The sequence below is a fragment of the Phalacrocorax carbo genome, chromosome 13, assembly GCF_963921805.1.
Source record: "Phalacrocorax carbo chromosome 13, bPhaCar2.1, whole genome shotgun sequence".
NCBI lineage: Eukaryota > Metazoa > Chordata > Aves > Suliformes > Phalacrocoracidae > Phalacrocorax > Phalacrocorax carbo.
Window position 1 is genome coordinate 18011999 of NC_087525.1, and position 24148 is coordinate 18036146.

A 24148-nucleotide genomic window follows, 5' to 3' on the forward strand; every position below is an offset into this window, starting at 1 on the left:
AAACCCAACCCAGAAACTGAAACTACACACCCCCCCCCCAAACACGTTACAGAATCCTTAGAAATCCCTTCATAAATACAGTACTACCATTGGTTTACTAAATGCCTCTGAAAATAAGACAAACAAGGTGCCCAAACATGGAGTTTTATCACCCAGGTTTGTAAGGTGCAACGCTAACATGTAAGAATTCTAAAATGCAAGTCCTGACAGAAAGCACAGATTCACAGAAAGAAAGAAAAAGAAAAAAAAGAAAAAACTACACACACAAAACACAAGATTATTTTCGTGTCAGGTTGTGCCCCATTCACAATTTCAGAGACAGAATGACAATGTTTAGTGTTATCATAACTCTCAACTTATTCTGAAATAAGGGAAATGTCTGAGGAAGAGACATTTTCTAGCCCCAGTAGGAACCAAATAAAATCCCTCACAGTGAATTCTAATCAGACACCAGCAGCACAGCTAGCTGATCCACAGCGAAATGAATATGACAGACTGGAAGATATGATGTCAATGGCAGAAACTACTGCAAGTATATGAATTATATCTGGAGAAGGGAACAAAATTGCATAGAGTTTGACAGTACATGTAATCTATCTTAAATGGTACAAAGTAGAGTAATTTTAAAGGATTAAAATACACCTTCAAAGTTTACCATCTTTGAGAAGTCTGGGGCAGCCTCTGTATTTTGCTTCTATCTGTGATTTACAGGGTCCTATTCTTTGCTAGTCTTTCTCCAATTTGTCTGCCGGATCTGATTACCAGATGGCTAAAATAAATGTATTGTGTTCATTCACGGTAACAGAAGTTGTCTTTAAGGGTTCTGTCACGGCTGCGCTATCTTTTCCTTTGTACCTACTCCTCCCTCAGTGCATTGATTAGATTTCAGAGCTAGGTTTCATCTGAGGGCCATTCTGCTGAACGCCGCGTTGAAAAAGCGTATTACCCGTTCTGGGAAGCACACACAGATGACCACAGGATATCACAGGCCTGTCCTAAAGCAACAACTGCCCTCCTCTGCCAAGAAAATAGATTGTGTGATCACCTCAGGACACGGATTTCCAGAGTAAGTATCTGTCACTAACACACATTCTAACGCAATCCAAGAAGCAGGTGACAGTTGGACGGGAAGAAGGAAGTGAGAAGCGACACATGCACAGCGCGAAGCCAAGGAAGGTAGCAAGACTAGTGAAGACAGCCAACAGCGGAGAAGTTAATGACTCAGAGAGCTGCCCTACACCTCAGGAGCGGTAATTGTTCACTACACGGTTTTGTTTAATCTGGTAAACTGCTACGAACCTGCAAGTAAAGCAGCTAAATAAAAGAAAAAGGCATGAATGCACTGTAGCATGAGGGAACGTGTGCGGTTCCACGCTCTGTCTCCTTTCCTTACGGAAAGGTACACGTGCAATCCGTCATCTGAAGTGATAACACTGTCCTAGAAATCTCTTAAATGAACCCATCCTTGAGTGCTTTTGCTACAGGTGTGAACCAGGTTCTTTACCGAACTGATCTCTGCAATCGGATGTTTCCCAAACCTGAATTCCATTTTGCAAATACCTAACACAATTTATTAGCACTTCAGTGTTAGTCATTTATCCATTAACATATGTGCAGCTTGGCGTTTATTTTCGGCTTAGTACAATACAATAATTCTCCGACTCTTAGTCAAAGCTTAGATGTTGTAGAACTGGCATCTGAGGAACAGCTTTTAATATATATGAGAAGAAGTGTAGTGAATCACCTAGTCAAAACTTAAGTGATCAAACTGACCGAGCGCAGAAGAGTGGCTTCGGAACTAAAAGATGATGAACGCTATATCTTAAAAGACCCAAACCTGTTTTTTACCTTGGGTAATGTTTCCCACTTTTTCTAAAGCATCTGCACTACGTTTAGTTCTTCTAAATTGTATATTGGAAGCTTCATTGGTAAGCACGGTAAAATTAAAAAAACAAAACAAAACACAAACCACAAACAACCCAACCCCCACCCCCCAAAAAAACCCAACCCCAACCCAACCCAAAAAATCCCTAACCAACCAAACACACACACAAAAACCCCAAACAAACAAACCAACCCCAAACCACCCCAAAACTTAGTGCAGTATAGCTTTTGGTAACGTGTCTGTCGTCTTTATTTAAACTATATTCTTCGCCTTTCAATATTTTTCTAGCCAACAGCAATAATTCCTAAGCATGGCATTTGGAACAGACTGAGGTACAATTATTGGGAAATAAAAAACTCAGAACGCTTGAAAAACAGAAATTAAAAAAATGAGTATACAATGCACCTACGTATTTTTTTATGCGCAGCACAAACATATGGTCATAGCAGTGGGATGTATTTTCTTTGTATACTGAGAAGGTTATAAGTATTTTTTGACAGTTATAGAGGGGCAGTCTCGGCCATACACAAGAATCAATAACAACCATGTAAAGCCTACAGCAGTGCACACTAACAGGCTGTAGGAGACATTACAACGAGCTAAAAGAAATAACTGTATTTTCAATGAACGCGTTCCTCCTGGATAATCAATTTTTTACACTTCCTACCAGCTGTTCCCACATAGCTCAGGTAGTGGAATGGAAGCAGCTGTCATACAGAATCCATATATTACATGCATGTTATGAGGTTTTCATCTGTCATAGATGTTTTACGTTTGCTAATTTTGATCAGTCATACCAACTTGAGAGCAAGATGAAAACAAATTCACCACTTCTATTTAGGCAAGATGGAATCTACGCAAATACACTCATCTGGCGTGATTCATTCTGGATGGTAAAAAAAGAATACTAATTGTCAATCTCCTAATGCCCCATCCTCGAAACCCCTTTATTCCAGAAGTAAGATTTCATCATTAAAATCAGTTTGCCCCACCGCCCCCATTCAAGAGATTTGTCACAATCATTGTTTCTGAAATATGGAGTTATAAGGTGCCGTAGTAATTACTATGGAATAAACAGCAATTAAGATTGTTCACACAAATAAGCTCAAACTGTTTGCAGTGAATAATTATGCTAATAGTGTTTTTCTACATAATTTGTGCATCCTTCACAACAATTTACTAGAAAATGTGAAATGTAAATTTGATGCACTACTACAAAAGCTCCGAAAACATGTTTAGTTCTTATGATTTTTCCCCACTAATTTAAGAAAGCGCACAACTACAACATACTTCTACATTTGTACATTTAAATTCGAAGAAATCAAACTATGCTGAAATTGAAGCAGTAATTTTCTTTGACTTCGATGAAATCGTCCTAAACCACATGCAACAGACCTGCTCATTGCTTAAACCTCACAGTGTGGTAACACAAATTTCAACAATCTGAAAGAAGCTGAACTTACTGCTATATAATAAACTTTGGCCTTTTCCACCAACTTCCAGTTCTTCTCCAAATCAAGATGCTTTTCCTTCTTATAGCAATTAGCAGCAGCGAGGTTAGCTACAAGAGACCTGAAAGCAATCACAAAACAGGCATTAGTTCCTCTTTAACTGACACTACTGCACATTTGTCACAAAGAACAAAATTTCTCAAAGACAATCAAGGATCCTAAGGAACATAAACGCAATTAACAAAGAGCCCCATAAAACATATATACTTTGACAGTTTCATAATATTTAAATAATATATTTTAAATTTAAATTTAAGCCATATATTAAATAATGTATTTTAAATCCACCGACACAGTTTATGTAACCTATCGCTACTATACTGTTCATGTGCCTTCATTTGCTCAGAATCAACCTTTGGTGCATTTTGTGATCAGCTCCCTCTGCACAGTACAGCATCTGCGGATTTTCACTAAGACTTTTCTAGTACCTAACACCTAAAGGAAAGCAGCTATTCCAGTTAATCTTCTGAAAGTATTTTCCCTCACTAGAACAAAATTGTTGATGGATATGTACGTCTTGCCTTTATCATTTTCCAATGAATAGTTATATTATTTAACAAGGGGTTTGGGGTTTTTTTTCCGTTAGGTTCATATTTTCCTTTAGCAAATGAAAAAGGGTCATGCTGCTCCTTTTAGATGATGAACTGTAAAAAAACCCAACTTTGGCTTAGCTGTGTATTACTGGAAAACTACCAAAAACTCATTTGTACTCCATTCTTTCCTAACAAGTTGTAACACAAGCCACAGGACACAACTTCCATTAGCGAGAACAAACACACTTGTATCGTATTTACTTCGTGACATGTAAGATACATTCTATTTTAAATCCTCCTCTTCGGCCATTCAATCCAGCCTTATGGAACACACAAAACTTAGAGATGTCCTGCTAAAAACAGGTCAGAAAAATATGGTCATGCACTAGCTCTCTGCTTGCATACCACAACCAAATCCTTCTACGCCATTTTATTATGGGAATGTTTAATAACATCCAATATTTAGAGGAGGGGAGTTGGGGAAACAGACATTTCCATGCTGGCATACAGAGTTTTAAATTTAATTTTCAAGATTTAGTGGTCTTAGGATGCACTTTTAACATTAACACATCACTGTTCTGTGATATTTAAATACATTAGCCAGATAAACTATGTATAATTACACATACAACACAGCTATTGAAAACTTTTGCCTTCTCTAACGTGCCTATAATTGACGCTATATGTATCACCCTTTTCCACATGACTGCTACTACAATCCAGGGACGATGGGTTGGAGTGAACTGCTCGTCTGCTTCTCCTGAGCCATGCTTCTGCCCCCAGACCGAGTATCATGTACAGGCGTAGGGAGGGAAGTGCACTAGGAACTCCTGAAGGTTTAGTCCACCTCAAACCAGCATCTTTCCACTACCACCCTTTCCCTTTGTCCTGTTCAATAAAAAGCAAACAAAAGCCCAAAAGAATCTCTTAGGAAGACAGCAACCAAGTCCCCCTGTAAACTTCCTGAAGCACTCATCACTGACGATCCCTGTGAGCTAAACAGATCAAGCATACAAAAATTCAACCAAAAAGTTAGACTAACCTTTTCTGAATATACCAAAATACATAGCACAGTTCTGTGTCATTTCACCTCAGGAATATTCTTGGGGCTTATCTCTCTAATTCTAAAGCCTAAAGGCAACGAGAACTAATGTGAATTTGGAAAATTTAAAAAATACTATTTTAGACCAAGCCTCTGTAGCAGTACAAGTAACAGGGCAAGAAGTTCCATTCTTGATGAATATTATCATTTCAGTGACAGGCAATCCGCAGGAGAACCAAGTAAATCCAAGAAAGGCATGCACATAACTGGTAACTTTCTGTAAACCAAATTTAAAAAGCAAATTAAATCTTTCAGTTTTGGCAAACCCTAAATATCTATCAAGGACCTCGCTGGAATAATCTTGCCTGTCTACGTATGACGCTAAGTGAAAAGCAATCATGTTCCAGGAAACTGAGCAAAGGCTCTCTATAGGTTTCCTTTCACTTACCACATGCCCGAAACTGTAAACCCAGCTCTCGGTGGCTACATCCAACTCTAGAGATGCTCTGCACGTGATGCGCAATAGAAGATTGTTACGCTGAACACATAGCACCAAGCTTTTCCGAATGAAAACTGTAATTCTAACAGCACTAAGTTCAACATGTGGGACACAGAGAAGGTGATGTTTTTTCAGTGAAATATGGTAACTGGAGGCAGCCAGCGTGCTTCAAATCAAAGCCTAATAGAGACTGCATGCGGGTATTTCTGAGCGGAACGCACAAATCCAAGTCGCAGATTATGACAGTGTAGGTACTACTTTAGAGTTTCATCAGGTGTTAGGATTTTCTTGAAAAGCTCTGAGAAAACAATGCGTATTACTATTGCTAAACTAGAAAATTCAGAGTGGTAACTGGAATTAGCTTAGAACCTCTCCTGCAAAAAGCCAGACAGACTTAGCAGGAACAAGAAACATTCACATCAGGGCATCTGGAACATAAACATACACAACCCCTTACTGGGAAAACCTGGAGTGCTATTAGCCAGCTCCTCCAAAAGAGACAAGCGAGCTGAATTACCTGAAGGAGGAAGTTGTCCCAGCTGAGGCATGGGCTAAGAGATTAGTCAATAAACAGAGGTATCAACTGGGGCCAGGTTGAAGCAATTCTTACAAATACAGAAAACGCTGAAAACCAAGAAACGATCAGAGGGTAATTGAAGATTGAGAATAAACTTGCTCTCGCTAGAAGAGGGGGGGGTTGCACAATAAACCCTTCAGCAGCAACCGTCAGCCATTTCTTTCTGTCTCCCAAGGAGGGAAATGCGTGTCTCGTACTCTGCACACTCTACAGCATGCTCTAAAACAGCAATTGAGATGAAGCCACTGTCTCCAGTATTTGAGCAAACATTTGAGAAAACTGTTTCATGTTAGCAAACCAAACATCCTGCTTAACGAGTCAAAGAAGTACTTGCAGCTATTTTTATGAATAATTTCATCTAAACTTTTAAATTCCATTGAGAGGCATGGCAAGAGATGCACATATTTTTCCTGAATTCATTATGTATGTCTATTGACAGTCTTGAGTTCAGTTTCCCATCATGTCATCTAGGAAATGGTGATTGCTACAGGATGCGTACACAGACGCTATGTGACTGAAGAGAGAGAGAATCACAGAGCAGAACCATCTTTATTGCTTGTCTTCTCTTTGAAAAACTGAATATGGATCCTGGAGATGAAGGGGGAAGTCTGTAGACATTATTAATGTCAAAACTCTAGATGAAGATGAATGAACTTTCTTCCTCCACTGAATATGTACATTCATTCCTGAGAGTAAGACGTTATGTATGACGTTAAATTGGGAGGGGCAGGTTGATAAACTGGAGGCCCGGGCTGTCTATCATTCAGTGGATCTTCAAAAGCCTGGAGAACTGGGCTGACAGAAAGCTTGAAGGCAAATGGAAAGCCATGCAACTAGGACAGAATAACTCCCATGCAACAATATAGGCTGAATGTTGACAGGATGCAACACAGCTTTGCAGAAAAGGACCTGGAGGAGCTGGTGGACCAGGCCTGGAGCACGAGTCAGCACCGCAGCCGCACAGAGAAGGTTACTCACATTCCGGTCTCTATGAGCACGCGTGCAGCCAGCAGGACAAAGGAAGTTATATATTCAGAATGGAGGAGAACCCCTGTTCTGGTCTCCAGACCTCATCTAGAGTTCCATGTCCAGCTTTGAGCTTCCAGTACAAGGAAGACACTGACATAACGGAGTGAGCCCAGCAGTCGGCCATCAAGAATATTAGGGAGCTGGAGCACTTAACAAATGAAGAACAGCTTGGGTGAGCCTTAAGAAGAGGTACTTAAGGGGAGACCTTCTTGCCATTTTCAAATATCTAATGGAAGTTTTCAGAGAAGATGGAGCCAGACTGTTCTTGGGCACAAGGAAAAGACACAAGCTGGAAGGAGGAAAATTCCAACTGGATATCATCAAAAGAATTTCTCCCATGAAGACTGATCAAACACTGGAACAGGTTGCCCAGAGCAGCTGCACAACCTCCATCCTTGGAGGTATTCAAAACCCAGCTGGACATGGACCTGAAAAACCTGGTCTAACTTCAAAGCTGGCCCTGCATTCTGCAGGGGTTTGGAACAGATGTCCGCTCTAACTAAAATTTTTCCAGGGTTCTACATATTACATGGAAAAATTCTCCCCCCGCCCTGCTCTCAGGTTCAGCTCGTGTTGCTGCCTGTTGCCTTTTCTAATTCTATCCAAAGCACGCAGCAACTTCACAGGAAATTTGGTGTGATTTTTAGTTATTGGACAGCTATCTTGCCTTAATAACTTATACCAACTCCTGATACTGCTTTGAAAGGGAAAGAGCAATTTCTCACAAATGATGGCACCAAAAGCCACAAGGAGAAACCAAAAGGATAATGACAGATATTTTGCTTTTATTGAGAGCCAAAAAGAAAATATTCTTCACGGTAACCGATACCATTTTCATTATCGTTTCAATATCTAGTATCAGAAAATTTAGATAATGGCAGAAATCAAGGAGGGTTGGTGTGTGCTGGTAACATCTCAAGATTAAGGCAGACCTGACTGGCTGGTTGTGAAACCTTAAAAAATCATCAGGAGGTAATCAGCAAAGAAGCAGTACACTAGTTCAAGTGTTGTGGGTGGAGGGAGAAAGACGAAAGCAAAGGGACGTGCTCAGGATAAATGCCTATTGCCTTCATTATCTCTTTCTGAAATTCTTGTTTTTACTAGTTTTATTACAATACCCAAAATAAATCATCTATAAACAGGTTCTTACTTATGGGATGCTCTGAAACCATACAAAATACCACACAGACCATTGTTCACCGTCTACAAATATAGGAAACATTGAATATATCATAGAGTTCTGCAGAAGTGATTTTTTTTTTTAATACAGCAAAGATCATCTAAAAAAAGTAGCAAATGAAAACATGGAAGACAAAATTCAGAAGAAATTGTTAAGATGTAGACATACAGGATTACCGTTATTGGATTAACTTCTCAGCAACTGCAACAACAAAAAACCCTTTTTTCTTCCTCTTGTATAAAATCAAATTAACCCCTTCAACCAGGCTATATGCCGACACCTATCCTCTTTAACCATGTTATCACCTGCAGTATGCTCCTCACTTGCCATCAAGTACATGCCTTACATGCCAATCAGCTTTCACGTAGGCTGCATAAATGTACTTGTTAACCAGCTTTTGCCTCGCACGCCATGTTCTCTCTCCAGAGCAACGGGAAGCTATAAAGTTCAGAAGGTAGTAGTATGTTGTTACCTCACACTTTTCTGCCATAGCACAGCTGCTGTTCTCTAGAAGTATATTAATACCGCCCAGCCCCAAACCATGAGCGGGCAGCCCTGTGCTGTCTTAAACTAATACTTTACCATTCAAATCACAATTTTTCAAGGCCAAATATTCCAAACAAATTACGCTCCTCACACTATGCCAACTGCACTTCTGTCTTAGGAAAATATCAAAGGCCCCTGACCTGTTGTCACTAGTGATGCACGCAGCACAGGTTCCTGTCGGTTCTTCACTCTGCTCGTAATAATGGGCATCCACATGAGCTTCCTCAGCCTTCTTCTTTAAGATCTCTCCAAATTTATCTTTGCCAATGCACCCAAAGAAAGTTGCAGCTTTATAAGGGCTCTGAATCATCCACTGCAGATTGACAGGGAAGAAAAAAGAAACAAAACAAAAAACAAATAAAAAGTTAGCATGCCTGATATATTATTACTTTTTGCCATTTTTTTTTCTCCCCGCTTGCCATATTTAATTCTGTGCCTACAGAGCACTTCCAGCCCTTAAGTAAAAAACATCTGGTACATCAAGGGAGGGAAGGTCAGCAAAGAATAAAAAAAAATTTACCCTTAATGATCCCATTGAGCATTTAATACCTAATGTAAAACTTCAATACACACAGTTCACTATCAAATAAAGTAGATTAGTATGTTTTTACAAGGTATTTCAAAAGAAGTTCCTGTGCTCAAAGGAGATGCCCCTACACTTACATTTAATCAAGCAACATATGGTGTCTTTAAAGAAAATTTGTAGCAAATAAGGAAAAGACAAATGAAACGAAACCCCCCAAAAATGCCGCAAAAAACGGAGAGGTAGCACACAGGGAAACCCGTACGCTTCAGAAACCTAGGAAGAAACATTGTGCAACATTCACATTACATACAAAAACTAAAGAGTACTGAAAATAACCGTTTGTGTCTACCATTTAATTACATGCAAAGAAGGAAATAGTCTCCATTTATATTGTTAAACTGTGCATGAAAATATCCATCTCCAACTTCATCAAGAACAGTTGTCACTTGAATTATGAGGAAAGAGCTTAGCTGCACAGTGTTGCTAAGGTGCCAGGTGATTTCATAAAGCTCCTCTTTTATTAACACAAAATATGTGTAATTCAACTGTAAGTGTAACTCTGTTTTGTACTAAGTTAAAAAAACAGCATTTAGCAGTGAAGTAAAATCAAGAGCAAACTGAAAAAATAAATGTGGAGAAACAATGATAGGCCCTACTCTGTTGGTGGTGAGTCAACCAGCTGAATTCATTATAATTCACTCTAATTACAGTCAGAAAGCTTATCCGCTCAATCCATAGTATGAATTAAAGGCTACATCAATTTACTGCTATACTAAAACCCTACTTATAATTGTTTCCTAATCAAGTTTTAAATAAACGACAATGTCTCCATTACAAAGCAGCATTAGTGGTAGCTGTGGGTTGTAGAAAGGTCAAGTAACTGCGTTGCAAATACATGCTTAGTCACATCTTTATTACTTCCAGCTTCAGGGTAGGGGAAAAAAAAATATTTAGTCACGTAAAAGTCTTCATTAATGAGGCCAAGGTGGGCAAAAGTTGCAAGGCCTCTTTCCTGCAGCAATTTAATGTATATAAAGTTTGTGTCGTCAGATGGTGGCAGCATTCAATCTCTCATTCATGAAATGCACACTGCTTATGCTCTGCTAATCCGTTCCATATCACTCTGATATAAATTAAGAAAACCCCTAACAAGAGAATTATCTACAATAACCTTGTATTTTACATACATTTGCACACACATAATACACATTTGCTTAGTGTTCATTTAGGATGTCTTAGGAAGAGCAAACTGTTATATCTGGACCTATGTTTAAGTAGAACAGATTACTTAACAAGACTAAAGATGCTGTGACCTACTGTAAGCAAGTATGGAACCAATTTCCACACCAATAAGAACAGAAGTAGCTGAAGCCTCGTGCCCCATGTTGAAAAGCATGCCTCGCTCTCTCAGATAACAAGAATTAATAGAGATCACTATGAACAGCATTTATCAAAGCATCAAACCCTGACAATTCTTCAAAAAACTTAAGACTTCAAACTGCACCTTAGGCTTACAACATTATTTCAAATGACATAACTTTTCCATCCTTTATATATAAAGTCTGACAACATTTGGAGCAGTAGTAAGCAATATTTCACACACATCTCTGAAAAAAGATTTTCTGTTCAAGTATCACAGTTTTGGCTATTGGCAGCAGCTCAATTTGAATTCAGATGTGATGCAAGCCATATATAACTGTCACAATCCTTACTTTAAATGCAAGTAAAGTTATTCTCCAGAATCAGAAGTCATGATCCAGGATTTCTTGAGATGAACCTCTGTATGTTGTGCAGACCACTTCTTCCATAAGCAGTGGCTCTGCCCATACTCATGACTATCTCAAACACAGGTATTATATGGAGGGAGGATATTCCCCCTGTATAGACACCCTTTTCATTTGAACATCTGAGCTATGTTAAACAACACTGAGGAAGATGGAAAAGTAGTTCAGCAGTGTTTCTGGAAAGATCCTCTCATCACAGATCTCCAGTGACAGATACTCCCAGCTTCTTGGAATGATCTCCACATATTCCTGCAATACGGTGGTGAGTGCTTGCTGGTTGCAGATCCCCTCCAAACTGTTCCTCCCTCACCTCAGCTAAAAGGCTACATATTAGTAAAGGCAAAAACCAGACGTCACATTACAAACAAGATGAAACTGAACTATAGAAATCTCTCTGTGGCATAGCATTGAAGTTGCACCTAGGGGAACGAGTCAGAGCAGGCATTTTTTGCATCCGTGTAAAAAAAAAAAACAAGAGACAAAAAAAATTGACCCTGGATTGGAGTTTAATTTTTAATAACCCAATATGGAAAAAACAGGCTTCTGTAAGGTACTTCACACACCGTTGTTATTAGCAATATTTTGGCTAAAACACTCTGAATGGGAATGGGGGTCAGTCATCACAAGACATTTATCACCATGAAACAGTCATGCAGCATTATATCTAACATCAGTTGAAGGCCGATAACTGCACACATTAATGCCAGGTATATGGTTATCTAAACTGCAAATTCATTTTATAGATTTATGTGGAATACAAGATTTAATTGAATGAAAAAGACTTTAAACAGAAACAGAAAATGACCCAGCTCAGCAGGCACTAGCATAATGAGTTAATTATCTAGGGTTTGGCTAGGCAGTGAGGCAGCTATTAACTAACTGTATTGACAGTCTGGTCAGGAGAGGTTGGCACCTGGCCACACCATGAATCCTCACCATCACCCAAGGGAATCTGAGGCTGTTAATGGCCCAGAGACAGAAGTGTCAGAAGTAGGAACTTATCATGAAGGAACACGACAGCCTCTGGAGGGGCATACCACAAAGGAAACTCAAAATCTAGAGTGGTTGATGAAATATAATGTGTTTCTCCACCCTGAAGTTGTCTTCTGTCAACGCAGCGTGGACATCAGGTACACACAAGGACTGTCCCTGACCCTTTGACAAGCATCCAGAACAGAGGAATGAGCATGGGAAGTAGAATACCTTTCAGCTATTCTCTTGAGTTAAATAGATTGCATTTTCCTTACATTTTTGTTGTATGCACCCTGGTAAACTAAAAACTAATATTAACTTTTTAAAATTTATTTCTTGCCTTTAGCATAAACTCTGTCTTAAAATCGGGCTGATTTCAAAATAAGCATCATCTAATACCAGATTACCCTATTCCTACAGGCACGTTACTCTGTATAATAGCAATAATTCCTTTGGAAGTCAGCACTTCCAAAAGAGGCCAGCACGCTGGCCACTCAAGGATACACTGGAGAGTGACAGAACGCTGCTCTCCTTATTTTCATGAGGCTAACTTGGGCTCACAGTAGGAGGAGTATCTGTTCAAGTGTTTTTTTCATTATCAGAATTAACAGGGTGAACTGTTTGGCATGCTTAGATATCAGAGAAGTGTAAGAACCTTTGTGTTCCAGAGAGTGGGTGGCAACTGCAGAGAACATCGTCTTTTCTTGCAAGATGTTGAGATGCCAAGAAAACTTGGTAACAAGTAAAACTTCTGAAGACTCAGCTGTGACTTTGTGAGACTGCTTGGAGTTAACTATGTCCCACTCCTTCATATCCTCAGACTCAAAGATGTGGTACACCTATCTCCTGCTTTTGTCTGATTAGAAAACAGCTTTGAAAACAACCTTTCCTCTGAGTTACAGAGCACTTCTAGAAGCACTTCTTCCAACACTAGAAGGGACTTGACTTTGATTGCCTGCTTAATGGGGTCTTTTGAGAACAATATTCAAGATGAGATGGCAGTTACCTGAATGGTCCCTTCCACCCTAAAAATAAAGCAAATGCCCCTTCATACTATGCTAAAGAAAATCAGTGGTCTTAAGGAATTAAAGAAAGGGAGAGAACTGAGTTCTTTGATTTGCATTTCCCAAGTTTATACTGTTTAGCTTGAGAATGCCATGCTTCTGCCACAGGGGCAGAGTCCAGTATCCCACATGGCAACACTCGATCCGTATTCAAAGCTCTTCTTTGCTGTTCCTGCAACGTTCACTGTAGAGGAGGACCTCTACTTGAAAGGCACAAAGCGGCAAAACTAAATACTTGATCTAATTTGCCTCACCTCCAGCTGCAAAGATCTTCCCCTGCAAAAGGAGAGCCTGTTACTGCTGGGTCTCAGTACACAGCCCCATGAGACTTAAAAACATTATACTGATGAAGCTTAAGACAGCTTTATAGCCCTCTCACTAAAACAAAGATCCCTCAGAAATTATTTCATCCTACTCTGACTCTGCTTTGCTGTAAGTGCCACTGTTAAGGGGACAACATCGATAATCACAACAAGGAGGCTGATGAAGACGCTCACTGTCAGCCCCACGTTGTTCTCCAGCTGAACTCCTTAGCTCCTGAATTCTTTTTTAAAGCTGCAGCCAGTAGTGCATTTCCACATCTGTCAGTCGTCTTAAACTAACAACGCCAAAGCTCACGAAGCTTTGCTTAGGCTGACATACCTTCTGCGCGTAGGATTTTTCAGCTGTAGACTTGAATCCTAAATGCCTAAGAACTGACAACACAACAGGAAGCATTATGCCCCTTCACAGTGAAGGATCTTCAAAACTCATTAACGCTGAATACAGACATCTGAAGTGCATCTGAAGTGTGTTATTTGAAGCTGGACTCTTCTCTGCATGATCTGTCAAAACTGATCTTATTTTAAATTGCAGCTTGCAGAGGAGAGGACTCCAAAGGCCTAAAATTAGCTGAGACTTAACATGCTTGCTACAATCTAAACAATGGTAGCAACTACTCATGAACCATTCTTTTTAGTAAATCAGAACAGAAATGGCTTCTTTTTATACTCTACTTGGAGTATCTCTTCTTTTTATATTCTGCATTTTAGAATGAGTCAATACACTTCTCAGAAGGTTTCACCAGTCTGTTGTACCCTTAGGACATTTCCCATCACCAATTATATACACAGTCCATTAAAAAGCTCTTAGGAATATTTTTAGGAATATTTTAGATGCTGAAAGAAAATAAACCACACCTTATCTTTGAAAATCAGATAAAATGAGAAAAAGTGGCATCAAAAACTAAATCATTATATCTATCTTAAAAACAGGAAAACCTGACAACATGCAAAACAATCCTAAAAGAAGATAACAGTGCCACTGTTCCAAGTGAGGTCACTCATTTCTTGCAAATGATGTGATACACCTCAAGCACAACTAGAATGCAGTATTCTGTTACTATTACACATCCTGCGTAATTTAAAATCCCTGCCGTGGTGGGTTAACCCCAGCCAGCAGCTAAGCCCCCACCCAGTCGCTCTCTCAGTCCTCCCCCTCCTGGGAGGATGGGGGAGAGAATTGGAAGGGCAAGGGTGAGAAAAAAAAAAGCACAGGTCAAGATGAAATGGTGCAAAGGCAATCATTCACCGTCTCCCACCAGCAGACTGATGCCCAGCCAGTTTTGCAGCAATGGCTACCTTCAAAAACCTCCCCTTCCCTCCCTGTCCCCAACAGTTTTATTGCTAACGATACCCCATACAGCCTGGAATCTCTCTTTGGTCAGCTGCCCTGGCTGTGTCCCCTCTCCCAGCCTCCCTCCCACCCCGCACCCTACTTGCTGGGGCAGCAGACTGAGAAAAGAGAAGGCCTCAATGCTGTGCAAGCATTGCTCAGCAATAGCTAAAACACTGCTGTGTTGAACAACACTGTTTTGGTGACAAACCTAAACCACAGCACCATATGGGCTGCTATGAAGACAATCATCTCCACCCCAAGCAGACTCCATCTACCTACTCAGGAATCACTGTTATGAGAATACAGCATCAAGACGCTGGAAAACCGATGAGATACTACAGACTTGTTCCAACACCTTTGCAACCTTTTTTCCTCTTTCTTTTTTTCATTGATCAACATTTAAAGATTACAATGGCTATTATCACATAATGGCCATGGAAAAGGAAAAAATAAGCTTATCTTTATAAAAGCAGGCTTGCAAAAAAGAGCCCCATGTCCTGTACAGTAATTCTTCCACCATTAGCTGAAGCTGCCAAATCTTGCATAAGGAAGTGATATTGTTAAAATGCATGACAACACCCTCAAGCAACTTCCAGTCAAATGAGATAAAAGTGATAATATTTTTCAAAGGAAAAGACTAGCTAAAGCCTTGCAATGAGAGAAGTATCTGCATCTTACCAGGATTTGGTTCAACACGAACCATCCCAGTCTCTGCACAGGAGTATCTATTAGTTTTAGTGTGGCACCACAAGTTGCATTTTGCTATCGCTTTTCAAATTAAGATGTCTATCAAAACACAGAGTCCAGGAGCAGTACTTCGTTCACTTCTACGTTTAAAAACACAAAGCTAAAACTGCCTCTTAACAATATCTATAATCCAGACAACTACTTCAGTGCTGCTATTCTTTTGTATTGTTTCCTGTTCTTTCTGTCTTGCTCTTCATCTGCTTGCCCACTGCTCTATTTTCAGACTAGTTTGTTAGCTTCTTGCTGTACAAGGAAATACAAGATTAGGTTCCATAATTAGACGTGTAGGAGCCATATTCCAAAGTTTCAATGTGGACAAAAGCTAGCTCTCTTTTATTCCACCCCTTAAACAGTGGCCAGTCTAAGCACCTCATTCCCATGTCCCTTACTCCATCGCCCCTGTATCCTGTATTTACAATGCTACAGTTCTGCCTCAAACACCTGAAGTGCTGCAGCCTCTCCTCTGAAGTTCAGCATGCCTTATCTGAGGCCAAAGGCAGAACGCCTCCTGCGAGACCTTCCAAGGCACGTAACTGAGACTGCAGCTGGCCGCGTGCCCCTTCCCTGTTTGAAGGGCAGAACCCAAGGCATCAACCACCTCCTTGCTGTTTGACCTCATGTGTCACTCCCCTTCCCCTTCCACAACATCAGCATACTCCCTTCTCGAAACTGGGTAAAAGACGATACACCTACAAAGCAGGGCAGGCCATGCCAGTTCTTCATCACTCAGTTACATGAAGGGTGTCACAACGGTAGTAATTCCAGGTTTACTTGGGACTCTTCTGCAGCTGTTTCAGTGTAGACAACTGTTTATCAAGAAATCTGCTAATATTACAAAGCTATGTACAAGGTAAGGCTTAAGAGTACCTTTACCAGTCAAAGCTCGAAGATACTCACTTCCTTGCTGAACACTGAGAGAAACGTGGCAAAATGGCAAATAAAGTACAACAAAAAAAAAGTCTCGTTACTCTGTGGCTAGAAGCTGCAGTGTCAAGCTCTTAATGCAAGCACATTAACACCAGGAAAATGGAACATCATACTTGGGTACGGTACGACAGACTCACTGGGCAGCTGTACACATCTGTTAACCACGCCTCAGCCTATTCTACCTGTAAAGAATTAGCACTCGCTTCATGGAGATACAAGGAAGACTGATAAACATTTTAAAAAGGCCTTGAAATTCTCCAGTGTAAAACACGGTATACATATTTAAGTACTAACCTATAAGTGAAGTTGATATTGTTGCAAAGTGACATTTTAGGATATTTCACATATGATTTTGCATATCTATAACCTTAGAACAAATCTTCCTTTTCAAAATGCGTGCATATGTCACACTCACTCCCCTGCTAGATGATGTGCAGTGTCAATGACTACACCCACACTGGGAATGACAGCAAAAATCCGCAAGTGAAGAGGCTTCTTTCATTGTCTGGCAGTGCAGAATTCATAAAGCCCAAACTGTAAACAGCTGCCTATCAGCTTGTATCAGCAATAGTATCAAAAACAGATGGCAAAGGTCAAGTCAAAGTTTATTGACAATGATGAACTTTGACAGCCTCTATTAAATTACTTCTTCTTTTAAGGTGTATGTGATCAAAGCAGCAGCGAGATTTTCACTCGGTCACATAACAAGCTATTTGTTGAGATTGAAACATCTGGTCAATATCTCCTAACACTGCAATTTCATGCACAGTTAGCAATAGGGTACATTTCTTCTCCTCTTCTTACAGGGTCCATAAGGGTGGCACATATGGCTGATCATTTCATTCAAAAAGGTTTCAATTCCAGGCATTACATACAATTGCCTCTATGCTTTATAGTATTTTAAGTCTACCTACCATCGTTTTCCATCATCACTGCTGTCTGCTCTACTCTTTGCTATAAAAGCCTACAAATATGACAGAGCACTTAAAGCTTAACAGCTTTTGACTAGTGGAGTTAGAAAGCAGTTAGGCAAGGGAGTTTTTAAAGTGGGAGGTCTTCCTCTATCTGTTGTCAAGAATTCCCAATGCATTAAACTATTTACCAAAGCTCTCGTAACACAGATTATCATTTTAGTTGTAACAGCAAACCCTTCATTTATAAGGCATTCTCCAGCAATTAGAGATCACCCTTTTAACTCATAAATTATTATACATCTTACAAACATACAGCATTCATTATATTTCAAGTGAACGTGTGATAATTGTAAGAACTTGAGGAATCATAATCCTATTTCTCAACCTGAAATAGCAAGAAGACACAAAATGTTGTCTATCCCAAATGCTGAGAAATGCCTGCCTTTGAAATTATGCATCTATGTTGCCACAGCAACAAGTAGTGGATAATGTGAAGTGTACTTCACCCTTCCATTTCTAAACCCCAATCTTTTTGGCAAAAGAAGAGGAGGGCTAGTTGCAAACATGCCTACAGAAAGTACATTTCAAAGAATTTTCAGTTGCTACTAAATAACCTCTATTTGTATTCAGTTAGTGGTTGATTTCCACACTTCATTCCTGCACTGGCTGACTCCAAGAGTATCTGAAACTTAGAAGTTTACCTAGTAGTTGTGGGAAGATGCTGACTCAAACTCCTCACTATAATCATGCATCGTGCCCTGATGCTGCACCAAAGGCATAATGGAGGGGCGAGCAGGGAAGGGAGAAGGTAGATAATCTCCGTGCGGGAAAGTCTACAAAATGCTTGAGCAGAGACAGCCCTCAGGGATGTCACTAAAGATGCCTGGGCTTTTCTGGAGAGTGCGTTCACTTTCGGCACTATGGCTTTTATTCAGTAGTACCTCATCGTTCTGAAGGAATGGGATACATAACCTCGATTTAAAAAACAAAAATCAGTATTCTCCACTAGAAAATGAGGGGTTTCATAAATGCCATGGTCTGGCTTACAGGTAACAGAACAAGTTCACCTGTTGTAAACATAAGCCTAAATAAGAACCTGTCACACCACGCCACAAAGGCAGACAATTAAGTCAGGAAAGCAAGTCATTAGCTGTCACTTAGCACTAGCAGCACTGGTGTAGAAATTAAATAGTTAGCCAGATTCTAACTGTTTTTTTGATAGAAGTGCGAAGGAGGAAATGTTCCAGGAGCTCCAAACAAAAGTGATGGGATTAGCACTATTAAATTGCAAACTTTTTTCAAGAAACCCACAACAATCCCACCCAGTCGCAAAGGATGCGAGTTCATCCTAAACTTTATTGCATATGTACAGCAAGGCTTATAGTATTGTGGTGGAGCATTCCACCTAAGCTGCTAAGAAGTTTATTTCTTCCAGAGTTAATAAAGAAGTGTCTCCAGAAAGGATTAGGAGAACATAAGTTAAAATAAAATTTAAAAATAAAAGATTTCTGGTCTCTCTCCTCTAACTTCAAGGCTTTCTCTCATTAGGCTAGGAGCACTCTGGTTGACCAACTTTGGAAAGGTGATATTAGGCTTTAAGTCGACCCCATTAGGGATTAATATTTCAGGACTGGCCTCGGCTAAGTGTTATCCCTTATCCTCCATCCACAGTTCCACATGGAAATGCATCCCCTCCTGGGTTCAATATTCTTCAGGAATGATCCCCCTCCTAAGGCAGAAAAATGAGAACCAACTGAAAAATGACTGCCTTAGGACAGGCAAGTCTCCAAAAAGCCTCTGGATTCCTCATGTGTGACTTCCAACCACATGGAGCTGGAAATGCACCATGTCCACCAAAGATTCCGGGGGAATACGGGACCCACAGCATGCACGTGAACAATGATTTGGAGGAGGACTCATACATGCTCTCACAAAATAATGAAAGTAGTCACCACTGTGTTCCCAAGAGAAAGTACTCACTTCCTAAAAAGTTTGTGTTACTGAAACAAATCTGTTATTATGTTTATTGCTGTGTACAAACATTAACCCCTTACCTTCAGCAGTTCAGAAAGGAACAAGGAACTTTGGATAAAGTATATACTTTCCCATTTCTAAGTTACCATTTAGGTTCTTCCTCCAGTACCAACTAGATGTAAGGTCAATACAGACTATCAGCTGCACAAGAAGCACTTACTTCTTACCATTGCTTGCCTACTGACATCAACAAGCCTGGACAAACGGCTGCTGCAAGTAACGCTCCGTGTGGACAGTTCATCTGCAGAGGAGGTTCGGCAGGTCTCCCAGCCGCTGGTCCCCTGCAGGTACCCTGCAACGCCCCTGCCCACGGCTCCACTCCCTGCTCCGCGCCACCGCTCCTGGGCTGGGAATGCTGTAGGCCGGTGCAGAGGACATCTCCGAGCCCCTGAGGCCGATGCTTTTGCTAAGGCAGCGATGGTATGCCGCTCCTCCACAGTAGTTAATATTATCCCCTCATGTAAATAAATGTTTTCTATTCTATTCACCAGTAACTGAATGGCAACAATCTTATTTTTCCTATTTCTGCATCTCTTAAGCATATAAATCACAATCACAGAATGACAGAATCACAGGTTGGAAGGGACCTCAGGGATCATACTGTATTGTATTTGCTCCAGCTCACAAGGATCACTTTTCCCCTTGCCAGGTTCATCCATAATGCCTTTAGATTTGCTGTGGTGGGACACAAGCAATACCTTTGCGAAAACAATCTGAAGCAGCTTCTGTTTGTCATAAACTGTAAAGATACTCCATTTTGATTCCTAAGAGATCAAACAAAATAGCAAAATACAATTATTTATTATAGTTTTGATTACTTTTAAACTGATAAACTCCTTCCTTCATGGTGTTTTTATATTTGATTGTAACAATTTTAATTTTTTTTTTAACCAAAATGGTGACAGAAGTCACATATAACTACATGCCATTGAAAGCAGCGCTTCACACGACCTGAATTTTTTTGGTGCATGGCTCAGACACTCTAGTAAGTTCAAGTAATTTTCACAGAACAGATAATTTAGTCACCAGCTCCTGTGTACTTCTGAAAAAGAGCTGCAAATTGCTCTTAAATTTGTTTTTCCTGAATTCAACAGTGGTGAAGATACTCGACACCTGACAGCCTCAGCACTAACTCCCAAACCTAATTTGGCAGCAGTGGAAGGTAAGGGAAATCTTACATTTGCTAAAATGCTGGGTTTGATTCAAAAGTGTCAACTCTCTTACTGTTGGCTTCAAAAATCGCAGGATCGGGCCTGATGAACTTTATCTAATCTTTTGTACAACATGAAATATTTTTTCTAACTCTGAAATAAAAATTAACAGAGAGAAGAAATCCACACATGAAACACTAAGGAGCAGATGCTTTGCTCACAACCATACAGCCATGGTCCAGTTAATATCCTTTGAGTGAGGCATATCTTGAGTTAACGATTTCCTTTTCCAGTTTCCTCTGAGAAGCTGGAAAGCCCAGAACCAGTTGTGATCTCAATTAATCCAGTTTCACATTGATGCAAATTTATTCACTTCAACAGAGTGGTGCATGATTTATGCAGACACAAATGAAATCAAATCCATACCTAGCATGACCCTGTATATATTATCTTTTCATTTGGTAATTTATTTTTTATCTTACCTAAAGGAGTACCAGCAAGTACGTGTGTACAGCTTTACCATTTCAGCATTTTAAAAAACTGCCCAATATCATCTTCTACAATGCGTGTATTGACAACTATTGAACTACAATAGTTAAGAAGATCTATGTCAAGGACTGACAGCCAGCGCAGGAGACAGAGAGTACCACTTGAAGAGTTAAGTAAAATAAGGAAACAATGCTTCATCTGCATTAAAGTATCTGCAACAATAAAACGCCGAATTTTGAAAAGCCAACAATTTATGAAACAGAATATGGAATATTCTGTCTTTCCTTTTTTCCATGAACATGGCAAATGAAGAATAAATTATAACTGGAATTCCTGCAAGGTTAACAAACTATACTGATTTGTTTTTAAAAATGATAAATAGACTTCACTTTAAAAATATGCTTTCATTACAGCCACCATCCCAAAATATTCAAGTTGCAGGAACAGCTCCCTAAGCACCTTACTTGTGTATTCACATTTGCTGAAGGTCAGGTAAATGGCCTGTCAAATCACTCAGATACCATAAACCACTGAGCGACCACGAGTGGCCCTTACAAACACCTAATTTAGTGACAGGCATTTCAGTTCACTCTTATGATCCTACTGGTAACAAGATCCTTTAAATATGGACAAAACGAGCATCTCTGAAAACGTGCTTCTATCCCCAAAATTCACCAATTTACGATTTTCTCATTTACATTTTTTCTGTATTTTGGAATGCTTGCTATTGACAAATACTGTACTGTAAGGGTGAAATGCCAATTCACAACTTGGTTTTGAAAGGCAAGAGTTGGAATAGCTACCACCGAAGAAAGACAAAAGAAGAATCAGAGAAATATCCAGAAGGAACTGCTTTCCCAAACATGCTCTAGGACCTTTTTGTTCCTACCAGCATAATAACCAATAACTGTTAAAAAAAAAAAAGTATAAAACCAAAATAAAAATGTTTTGGCCAAAACTTGGTGGGATACACTCTTGTCTTGTACGTGTCACAGAGCATAGCCAGTGCTATTAAATGAGATAAAAATCTTCACCTGATGCACTGGCAATACAGTAACTTGATTAGTTGTTATGAAGTCTGGTTCTTTCCCTCGTGGGCAATTCCAAATATCCAGAATTATCTGCCCTTCTTTTTAACAAATCTGTCATAAAATGTTTCCATCTGAGCACATATGAGAGTCCATTTACTTTTTAAAGAAATACCTTTATGTATGCTTTATAGAAGAAGAAGATGTAAAACAAGCTAAGCAATAATGTAATTCAACAATCTCTCGTTTTCTCCTCGGGCATTTACTGCTTTCAGCAGCATCAGGCAAGCCAACACCCCATATCTTGCTTGCACTGGCTGCAGGATGTGCTAATCGTGAACCCTGACCATCCAACGTATTAGACAGCATGCACTTAATCGGAAACCCTAACTGCATATGTGCTAACTAATTTGAATCTAAAATTATCACATTATTGCTTTGGTATTTTGTATAATAATTTTCTGTCCAGCACAAAATCCATCAAATTAGACTTGCACGAGTATAAATGTATTTAACTTAAGATCTAAGGAAAATTAAAATAAAGTGTTTTCAAACTAAAAATATCTTGGGATATTTTCCTTCTCGGAAAGATAAAAACTGCAACATAATTTTAAGGATTCTTTCTGGAGTTTTTGGATATTGCCATTATTGTTAGCAGTTCTACTAATGTTAATTACATCATTACATGATTACCCATGGATAACAACTTGTAATTCCATCTACTTATTCTCTATAGAGGCAGAGGAACACAGTAGATTAGGAGGCTGTCAAGATGATAAAATGACATCGAATGCAAATTTGTATTTGTAATACAGCATGCAAGATTTGGAAATGCTACTTAAAACAGAAGCAGCAAACTAGCTTCAGGCACTGAATGTATGCTTCAGGCAGCGAATGTATAAAAAGTGCTAATACATTAGAATATCTGAAAGTACAACAAAAGAAGACCCTATCTAAACTTCATTAAGAGGAGAATCTGTCAATAAACCAACTGAAAGACAAGGACGTGTCAATATTAAAACACTCACCAGCTATAACTGCTACATCACCATTTCTCTAGATGCAAAAGCTGACAAATACAGTCAACTCATTAGTCCTTATTTTTAATTTTCCAGAACAAATTCTGAAGTGTTTCAGATACTTTTAATCTCAAAGCCAATTTTCTGCTCATACTTATACTGGTGGAACCCGACTGATATCAGTGGGATATACCAGTATGGATTAAAAGAGAATCTGGTCCTATTATCTGAATTCTGGTGAGTTGTTACTTGTTACACGTAGTAGATGACTATGCAAGGCTCAGCCCTCAGGGTACAAATACGTTGCTCTATTAGTGGGCTGTGAGGACATTCATTAGTAACTAAAGCAAATTGACACCCAACAGATCAGATCACTGCGAGACACCGTTATGAAAGGACTGCCTATGCATATGATTTTAAAGCCAACGTCACCACTTTCTATTCCTAAGAAAATACAAAAACATTTCTTTTTACCAGTTTAGGTACAAAAACTACTTCTATAAAACCAAAACAATTTAATGTTAAAAAAAGCAAGCTGAAATTAAATTAGAATGTCCAGGTGTTAAAGAAGATTATTTCTGCAGGTCCATTATTTTAGAAATGTTGAAAGCTCTCATCCCTTTATTAACATGACTTCACCCACTCTGGAAAAGGCTGTAGAGATTTGATGCATTATACCAATGTGTGTGTGTGTGTGTGTGTGTGTGTGTATTGAAACTAGACAGGGGCTTTGTTTGTTTGTCAATATTCTTCTTAATATGGCAACATGGTTACTCTTACTTTAAGACAGTCTAAACCAGGACTGGACAAATGGTACTGAAGGCTACAGGCACCCTGCTACCGGCCAGCAGCAGCAGTGGCCGGGGCAGCAGGCCGCCTTTGTAGATATCTGGTCTGCGATGCATCTACTCCCACATTCACACTTTATTGTGCCACATATCCCTGTACAGGCGTTGCCCCGTGGACACAGGCTAAGAGACGGCCAGGACGGGTTCTCTCTCCGGGGTCCTACTCTCCAGGGCGAAGGTGTGAAGG

General features: G+C 39.7%; 1 protein-coding gene across 5 annotated transcripts in view; it reads right to left on the bottom strand.

Annotated features, from left to right (window-relative positions):
• The window catches only part of ADK (adenosine kinase), a 298228-nt gene that overhangs the window by 146512 nt on the left and 127568 nt on the right, over nt 1–24148 (bottom strand). For all 5 annotated transcript variants that reach the window (XM_064464970.1, XM_064464969.1, XM_064464967.1 and 2 more), the window contains 2 exons: nt 8943–9115; nt 3349–3457 (listed from right to left, as the gene is read on the bottom strand). In XM_064464970.1, coding sequence (XP_064321040.1) covers nt 3349–3457; nt 8943–9115 — 282 coding nt within the window. The remainder of the gene's footprint in view (nt 1–3348; nt 3458–8942; nt 9116–24148) is intronic.